Here is a 9,826-nt window from a genome sequence, read left to right on the forward strand (position 1 = left end):
TGATAGGAGATTATTAGTGTATGAGAGGAGAAGGAAACGTCAGCAGCTTAACAGTTAGCCTAACTGTTTTATCAGTTAGGAATAAAGGGGTACGGGTTGGTATAAATAGAAGAGAGAATAGAAGGGAGGACAATTAAGACTTTTGTATTCTTTAACAGGAATTAGTTATTCCTGCAGGGGAGGTTAGGCTCCCAGACTACCCTTTTTCGTTGTATTCTTGCAGTAAATAATACTAGAGGAGGTTATACAGAGTCTTGGGTGTTGATTCTGGTGTGTGTTTGTGGTAATTCTNTAGGTTTCTCGATTAGAAACCTATCAGCTATAGAGAAGATCGTTGAATTCATCCTAAAAAACGGAAACCAATTTGAGGTTGTTCTTGCAGAACAGGATCGTCCTCATGGAAGGTTCCCCTTTCTTCTGCCATCCAATTGATATCATACTTACTATCTAAAAGTTCTTCAGACTGTAGAACAGGTGAGTTTCACGGAATAATACAAGTGAACTTATTTTTAATGTATGTTCAAATTGTTCCCTGATATTGGTGATATATTAGGTGTAAGAGGAACAATAAAACGCACAGAAAAAGGTATTTAAATAATCATCTTATTAAATGATTAGGCTAAAAGTATGTTTTTAGTAAATTGACAAGGCTTGCACTTGCATCTTGTGTCCATAATTTATAATTTATCCCAGATTTTCATCTGTATTATCTGTTTTCTTAGAGTAAATAAAGGTAAGAACTTGCAGTAATTCTATTACTTTTGTATGTTTTTGAATTCCCATGCATATGCCCTTTCTAAGATTATATAAAAATTGAGATACTGAAAGTTTGCTGCTGATGTGATACATACACAAATTCTAGTATGTTAGAAAATATGAGAGTTCAGTGGACATGATTAAATTTACAAGAAGGTTTTCTCTTTAAAGGTAAAAGAGGTTACAAATGTAAACAACATGTTTACCCAAATTGGAAGTCTCGAGCTATCTCTAGGTGGATTATGTTTTAAAATATGTGCTGAAAGTTGTATTATGTTCTACTGGAGTTTTCTCAGCCTTCTTTGGTTTCATATATGATTTTTTTGTCTTATGAGTGTCTATCTACTGAAGATTTCTAGTATATGTCATACCTGTAATTACTCTTTCAAGTTGCTAAGAACTAATTATGGTAACTGGAGACTGAGAAATAGTTAATTCCTGAGATTGATAACCTTTATCTGCTGGATCAAATATGCTCTTTGACAAATGCCAGATGATAGCCTGATCGTTATGAAACATTTGAACATCTTCTCATGTTTTTTTTCTGGTCTTACTTCAGGATGTCCAATCTTTTGCAATCTTTACAAAATCTCTGCTTTCACTTCCTGACAAATATCATGGACTAACTGATATAGATAAACGTTATCGACAAAGGTAAGCTCATACTTTAATGTGTTTATTCCCTTACCTATTGAAATCACTGTTATAAACTAATACATTTGTTATTTTATTAGTGACCATGATTACAATTCTTCTATACAATTTTTTTTCCTTTATCTAGTTCATTCTAATTTTGTAATAGGATATCTACATCTACTCCTGTTCTTTCTTGTTTCTCATCTCTGTAAATTATCTTCATCTTTCAAATTTTTTAATGGATTATATTTTTTATTTATTTCTTATTTTTTGAAGTATGACTTATATAATATCTTATTATTTCTTATTATCCCTCGCACTTTTGGACTATCAATTGATTAGCTATGATTAAAATGTTTCTTCACTGTTTATTGTGGACTTGTGGTTAGGTATGTAGATATGATCGCAAATCCAGAGGTAGCAGGTGTATTCCGTAAAAGAGCAAAGGTGGTTCATCTGCCAAACTTTTTTATCTCTTAAGAGTTTAAACCCAATGGCATTCAACTATTTTAAATTTGACATTAAATTTACCTTTCTTTATTTAGAAGAATGAGTAATAAAAATTGGGCTTGTAGACTGCATTGTCACAGACAGATGCTATGATGTCATGAACTAACTATTCTAAAAGCTTAAATTGTAAGTTGATGGCTCTTGCATGGTTGCAAGTATAACAAACTGCTAGTAACTTGAAAGCTTTTCAAAAAGCAAACATTCCACTCCTTTTTAAAAAGATTTATGTTTAATTTTATGAACTATGTTTTAGGTTTTGGTTACCTGGTATGTTAGTCCTTTTTGTCTCTATGATTTTGTACATATACATTTGTTAGTATATTTTATTCAGCCAGGCATATTTGGACCTGATTTCATTGTTTCTTTGTGAGCCTGCCCTTCTTTCAATACATCAAATAAAATTTAATAATTTCTTTCAAATTAATTACTGCATTTTTTTTTAAAGTAAAGGAGCTTGTGTGCTTACATTTATATGGTTCTCACATTCCATCCCCATTCATTACACTATTTCCATCCCCTGGAAATCTTTCGAGCATCGTTTATCTTGTTCCTTGTCCAACATTTTAGTTATATAACCTTAATGTTAAGAAGTTGCTTCATAACCGTATTCCTAAATTTTGTGGATTGAGCTCTTATCTTAGTTTCTAACATTGTCATCCGATGCTATGTGGTAAAATTGTTGCCTTTTGAAAGCCTTAAAGTCATATCTGAGGTGATTTTTTATTAATTGCCTTGTAAAAAATCTATACACTGATAGTGCATGATGATTGATCATTTTATCTTAAAAGAAGAGATTCAATTCAGAAATGACTGTTCTGAGATAAAATCACAACATAAATATTGTTGGTTAGATATTTTATCATAGATTTAAACCAGACCCTAGTCTATTGGTTTGTCCATTTTGCTTCAGCAAAGGCTCTTTATCAATAGACTAATGAGGTTACATATATTGCTGNTTNGAGATATTTCATCTTAGATCTTTATACTTTTGTAGTTGTGCTTTGAAAGCTTTACATGTGTTTTTATCACACCTGTGAGCACCCTTAGGCAGTTGAGTTTAGTGGAAATGATAACTCCCTTTACTACGTATGAAAATTTTTTATACTTGAAACCAAATTTGTCTTTCATTATGAGCAATGTCATTCTTGAGGCATGCCAATTTGAGTTGATATTCATTTGCAGATAGCGAAGATGATGTGGCATGAATTTTACACGGTTTTTCAACCCTGCCTGCGAAGGAAGGTAGAATAACTTGCTGGCTTATGGTGTCAGGAAATCAAAATTCAAACATGTGGAGCTCTCTGTTACGTTATAAATGTTGTGCCCTTTGTGGTGAGGAAGATCAGGAATTGTGTAGACTTGTGTAATTTTCGAACCTGTTGATGACATTTGTTTGTTTGTAGTAACTGTTGATTTCTTCCTTCTCCTTGGCAAAGAAGCACTTTGATATGGTATGAAGTTTTGAGGATGCAAATATCACCTGCCATCCTTTTAGTTGTGTATATATTGATATGTTAGTATCTTTAAGTGCTTTCCTAAAGCTGCCAAACAAGGGAGGGATCATCCTCATCAGTTCCTGAGGTAGTTCCTGAGCTAGTCTCCATGTATATTTCATCTTTTGAATCACTTTCCTTATTAGTCTCTCTTAAATATAGTTCTGGTTTTATTATGGCTGTTTCTAAATATTAATATGGTTGTTTATGATGAATGAGTTTAATTTGTTTTGGATTTTATGGTGTTGTCTTGTTTGTTGCCATGTTTACCGAAAATGGTATCTTTAATAAGCTTGGTGCATAGGTAAGAAATTATGTTTGAATTCTATTGATTTTTGCCATATCTCACTTTAAAGAGAACTTGACCAAAAATTTAGAATATATTTATTAATGGACGTATCTTGTTATAATTAGAATATATATTTGCATCAAAGTAGGGTGGTCTTATGTGCTTAGAATTAGTTGTCTATGATTAATGGACGAATCTTGTTATAATTAGTTTATAGGGTTGGTAGCAGTAAAATTCACTGACCTTATAGTCTTAACAGTGGTGTGGTTTAATGGCAGGGGATAGGGTGTAATAATATTTGGTTCAGGTAAATTTGATTAATTAAAGTTTAGGGTAGTCATTGTAAAGTGAAAATATGGTTAGTAAATGAAATTAGGTGCAAAAACTTTTAATTTGCAAATAAAGGTAAAAAGCTAATATGAATCTTATGATGCAGCCTGAACCTAATATAAATAAGAACGTGAAATGTACCTAATATTAATCCTATTGTGGTATTAATTCTCATCAACATAAGCAACCGGAAGAGCCTTGTACAAAATTGATTTGGGAAAAGGATATATTAATAAATAAAAATAAAAATTTGAGCTATGACTACATTTCGGCAGTTTTAGAGGAAACCCCGGCTATTTCTGGCGGTTTCTAAAAATCCCACTTATTTTCGGCGGTTTTGCAAAACCCCTAGTAATCCCGGCGGTTTTGCAAAACTCCTGCCAATTTCGACGCAGGTTTTTCCAGTGGTTTTTGCATATCTTTTCTAGGGGTTTTGCAACCCCGGGGATTTTATTTTCCAGGGGTTAAAACCCCACTAACGTTAAAAATAACCCCTACTAAAATTGTACATTTTTGTAGTGGATGCACATATGGTAAAAGAATTTAGTCTGTAACCTTTGTCCTTTAGTATTTAAGTTTTCAGGATTACTTTGATGATAGACAGTAAATGTTTCATTCTTTTTGACTTTAGATTGAAGGTACTGATTTAAATTCACACTTCTCAAGCCCAAATCTTGGACGAACTGAGGTGATGGCTAACGAAGGAACCCCTGAGTTTTATGTTGATCAGAACATGTATTACCCTACTTCCAACAATTATGGGTATTACTGTACAGGTAAATTAGAAATATTATAACGTTAGTTTTGTTTTGAAATTATGTCATGGTGATAATTTCTTACTCATTGTGCTTAGGTTTTGAAACACCCGGGGAATGGGAGGACCACCATAGGATTTACGGTGTAGATGGTCCCAATGTTCAGTACGCGGCAAGTTCAACTGCTGTCTCTCTCTATCTATGTTGGTTAATGGATTTTTTTTAATGGTGTTGTTCTTTTTTTCAGGGTGCACAAAATGAAAGTTTGCCGTATGTATATTATAGCTATGGATATGCACAGTTTCCACACAATCCATATAATCCTTATATTCCCGGTGCTATGATTGGAATTGATGGCTCATTTGGAGGAGGGCAACATTATTACACCCTCCCCAATTATCAGAACCCAGTTTCTGCCTCTGGTTATATTCCCATTATTCCGCCAGACACTTTATGATAGTTCTGCAGCTTCCTTTTTTGGAGCCAGTGCTTCTGTCAGTAAACCTGATGGAAGAGGTTTGAAACATAAGTTCAATTCAGCTTCTGGTAACTTTTCTAGGAATTCTTCAAAATTTTTATCAAATCAGACAAGTTCCTTGGCCAGGGTGTCAGAAGGGCCGAGGGGTAATGATGGGAGGAAGCAAGATTTAACACATGCAAGTGTGTCCGGTAGTAGTTTTCTCAATTTAGCTTCACCAGCTGTTCATCGGGTAGTTGTTTTACCCTCTTTTAAATTATATTTGAATTGTTGATTTACACATTTTTTCTTATGGTTAAATGATAATAAACTTAACTGCATGAAATGAGTTTTTAGTACTTCATCACTAATGTGTCATTATTTTTTATATGCCTGTGGATTGTTTCACTTGGTGAGTATTAATTTGTGAAATTTTAGATATTCTTTATAAATAAATGATGGCTAAATTCAATGGTATTGAAAAAGGGCCATGGAGGAAATCACCATGCAGTCCTGCACCACTTTGCAAGGAAGAAACTGGGTCAGTGTGGAATTAGGAAACATGAGTTGCGTAAAGCAGCACATAGCTGTTCTTCCACGTAGTCCCCCTGACCCAAGCTCCAGGTCACTTTTTTCTACAGCGCCAACCCCTTACCCTTCCCTTTTTTTCTCTTTTCTTCTTTAATGCTACCTTCCTCTTTTCTTTTTCTTCTTATTTTCTACTCTAATTATGTTTTACTGTTATTTTAAGTCTTGAATTTGAACTTAGTCGTATGTTACTTTTATTTTATTGTTATTTAAATTTATAGACTTGTTATTGTTAACTTTGTCAATAGGTTCCTGGATTGGAAACCTATCTACGATGCACTCACCCACACGTATACACCAGAGAAAAAGAGTATAATATTTATATTCTCTATGTTAGTATAGTCACTTCATAGCTGTAACAACCTCCAAGAGAGCCAAATTCTCTCTCCACAGGATAAATGTGATCCTGTCTACACAATCTATTAATTCAAAAACGTAAAATATCCCTCACCCACCTCAGCTTTTATATAGGAGCTTTATTTCCCACCCAAACTAATAATACTAACAATACGGTTATAATTGTCTAACACCTCTTCCCCTCTCTATTCCCTATCATTACCCACCGCCTGATGTGCAACCTTGTCCTCAAGGTTGAAGTATGGGAATTGTTCCTGAATAGTGAGCACATCCTTCTATGCTGTTCGTTCCTTCTCCTTATTGCCATTCAACCACTATTTGCGGTATTACCTTTTCATTTCTCTGTTTCTGCCTCCTGTCAAGAATCTTGAGGAGCCAGAACATTGGGCCAAGCAACTTCTTCCTCTCCTAAGTTCAGGACTTGAGCTCTTGCGTTTACTAGACGACTCTCATGATGGTGGTCCCTGCCCTCGTACTTTCTACTATGACTATGATGGTAGCGATGCCCGTAAGGATTCTACTTTTGCTGTTCTGTCTATGGTGCTTCCCAAATAATTGGTGTCTCAAATCTCGTCTAATTCTTTTCAAATGCATGAAGTTGCAGCCTCGGTGGTTGCAAGTATTTTCCTCATATTGGTTGCAAGGAATTCCTTGAAAATTCGTCACCCGCGAGAAGTCCACGATAATTGACCTACCGGCATAAAACCATCTAGTGAAGTTCCTGACAGTATTTGTAGCATGCTCCTCCTCTCTGAACTTAGCGTATACATTGCCCGCCATGTGGTCGGCGAGGTTGTCTCAAACATGGAGGTTTTCGATTTCGCTGTACTTGGAGAGCACCTTAAAGATACTCGCATAGAACTCCTCGAATTGGTCCTGGATCTGGCGGGAATCGATGGGGTTGCTGTTGGCGTAGGGATGGCAAAAAAACCCGTACCCGCAGGTATCTGCGGATAAAATCCGCAGGTATTTAGTACCCGCGGGTAAAAGGTACCCGCGGGTAAAAGGTACCCGCGGGTAGCGGGTATTTTAATACCTGCTTGTTAACGGGTCGGGTTCGGGTATCACACTATCCGTACCCGCGGGTACCCGCTACCCGTTAGAAAAATAAAATTATAATTTTATCCTTTAATTATTTTTTATCGGACTTTCTTTTCTGTTGAATCTGCTTTTTAAAATTGGGCCAAACCCAAATCTCTTTTTAGGGTTTTTTTCAAATAAGAATAAAATCCCTTTTTAGGGTTTCTTCTTCAAATTAGAACTAGGGAGGCAGGGAGAGCTACCTCGTTCCGCTGCCTTCTATTGCTCCAAAGTATCAGGAGAACATATGGGAGGAGATCTCATCCTCGATGAGGAAGCTTAGATACAATTGAAACGCGAAAAGGTGCAAAGAAAAGAAAAGTGGGAGAACATCAACAAGTAATTCAAGAAAGTGAACGAAAGCAACAAGTGGAGGAAGATTCGAAAATATACCCTTATTTCCACCTTGACGCGTTGTACAGGGAGAAGAGCAAGGTAATGGCGACGACGGTGAAGCTGGAAAACATGGTGGCGCCGCTAATGGTGCTGCCGGAGCTGTTGCGGCATCGATAAAAGAAGGTGGTGGTGGTAGGTTATAGAGAGTGCAGAGGTTATTGGAGGAGGTGGTGGTGGCCAGGTTGCTCCCTTTGTTTGAGAATAAGAAACCCTAGTGGTTTCTGATCTAAAAGAGACTAAATGGGCCAGCCCAACAATTTTGTTTTATTACCTGTTTATTATTTTTATTATTTTTATTTTTTTTTCTGGAGTTTGGATAACGGGTATCCAACGGGTACCCGCGGGTTGAAAAAAATCTGTGGGTTTTCTTAAGGCGGGTATCCAGCGGGTAGCGGGGCGGGTAACGGGCACAATTTTACTTAGCGGGTCGGGTAGCGGGTAGGCACTATCCGTGCCCGACTCGTTGCCATCCCTATGTTGGCGTCGACTCTGGGGGTTATCATGTTGGAGCACTGATACATGTTGGGGAGCAAAATGACAAGGCTTATGCTCGGCTTCGTGTGGAGGAAAGAGCACCGATCATTGTGCCTAGACGCACCGGTCTGGAAGTAGAATGGCCATTTCACCGTGACCTTCCCTGTCTCGAATATCAAAGGCAAGTGCTCCGCCATTGCCGCAACCACAAGGCTCATATGTGCTTTTTCTTCTTCTCTTTGCTGCTGCCTGGGGTTTTCAATCTGTTCCTTCATCACATGAAGGTATCTATAAGGGCGGACAATAACTGAATCAATCCTTCTTTAAGCAGGATTCGGTGGACTAGGTCTCGTGGTTGGCCCATGAGCTCCTTAAAAACCTCTTAAAAAACTAACAATATCGGTTGTAGCTTCTCTGTCTGGTGATCACCCACGATAAAATCGCTCACGATAAGATCACCCACGATAAAATCACCCACTATAACATCACCAATGATAAAATTACCCACAATAAGATCATCCACTATAAAATCACCTACGAAACGATCACCCACGATAAGAATACCCACGATAAAATCACTGACTTTAAGATCACCCACGATAAGATCACCCACGATAAAATCACCCACTAAAAGATCACCCAAGATAAGATCACCCACGATAAAATCACCCACTATAAGATCACCAACGATAACATCACCCACTATAAGATCACCCATGATAACATCACTCACAATAAAATCACCAATGATAAGTTCATCCACGATAAAATCACCCATCACAAGATCACTCACGATAAGATTACTCATTATAAGTTCACCCCTGATAAAATCACCTATAATAAAATCACCCACGATAAGATCACTCGCTATAAGATAACTTACGATAAAATTACCCACGATAAAATCACTCACTATAAGATCACTCACGATATGATGACGCATGATAAAATCACCCAATATAGGATCACCCACGATAAAATCACNATCACTCACTATAAGATCACTCACGATATGATGACGCATGATAAAATCACCCAATATAGGATCACCCACGATAAAATCACTCACTATAAGATCACACACGATAAGATGACTCACCATAAGATCACCCACGATAAAATTACTCACTATTTGTTCTCCCACGATAAAATCACCCACTACAAGATCACCCACGATAAGATTCCTCACTATAAGTTCACTCATGATAAAATCACCCCCTATAAGATCACCCACAATAAAATAACACACGATAAAATCACCCACTATAAGGTCAATCACGAAAAGATGACCCCCCTATAAGATCACCCACGATAAGATGTCCCAAGATAAAATCACCCACTATAAGATCACTGATGAGCTGTCGTTGAAGCTATCAAATTAATACTACTTTTCAAGGCAACTTCAGTATTGCCTAGTAGTATTCAAGAAAGTAGATAGGGCTAAAGTAACCCTAAGTCGTCTCCCAACGAACACGGAATTGCTTTCGAATATCTAAAACTTATGAATGATATGCAATGCTCAAGAACAAAAGTTAGGATGTTTAAAGGTTGTTGTAAAACAAATAGAAAACTTAAAAACAATTATGAAGAAACAGGCTAATTCCACTGCTTTTCCAAAATAGATTCATCATCGGTTATTCACAGATCATTGTTTAATTGATTATTGTTTAAGTTTCAAATTAATTAAAGTACATTCTTAATTAAT

The 9,826-nt window shown here is 36.5% G+C and overlaps 1 protein-coding gene across 5 annotated transcripts in view; it reads left to right on the forward strand.

Moving 5' to 3' along the window:
* Nucleotides 1-9,826, forward strand: part of LOC106756031 (probable allantoinase 1) — a 23,364-nt gene that overhangs the window by 8,171 nt on the left and 5,367 nt on the right. For 3 of the 5 annotated variants that reach the window (XM_022776708.1, XM_022776710.1, XM_022776713.1), the window contains exons 3-10: nt 1,316-1,410; nt 1,782-1,839; nt 3,085-3,144; nt 4,646-4,790; nt 4,868-4,941; nt 5,017-5,285; nt 5,374-5,479; nt 5,713-5,850. In XM_022776708.1, coding sequence (XP_022632429.1) covers nt 1,316-1,410; nt 1,782-1,839; nt 3,085-3,144; nt 4,646-4,790; nt 4,868-4,941; nt 5,017-5,226 — 642 coding nt within the window. In that variant the 3' untranslated portion in view covers nt 5,227-5,285; nt 5,374-5,479; nt 5,713-5,850. Of the gene's footprint in view, nt 1-1,315; nt 1,411-1,781; nt 1,840-3,084; nt 3,145-4,645; nt 4,791-4,867; nt 4,942-5,016; nt 5,480-5,712; nt 5,851-9,826 lie in introns of those variants that run through there. The other 2 variants (XM_022776712.1, XM_014638269.2) reach the window with 2 other exon arrangements.

The sequence above is a fragment of the Vigna radiata genome, chromosome 2 (assembly GCF_000741045.1).
Source record: "Vigna radiata var. radiata cultivar VC1973A chromosome 2, Vradiata_ver6, whole genome shotgun sequence".
Classification (NCBI taxonomy): Eukaryota; Viridiplantae; Streptophyta; class Magnoliopsida; order Fabales; family Fabaceae; genus Vigna; species Vigna radiata.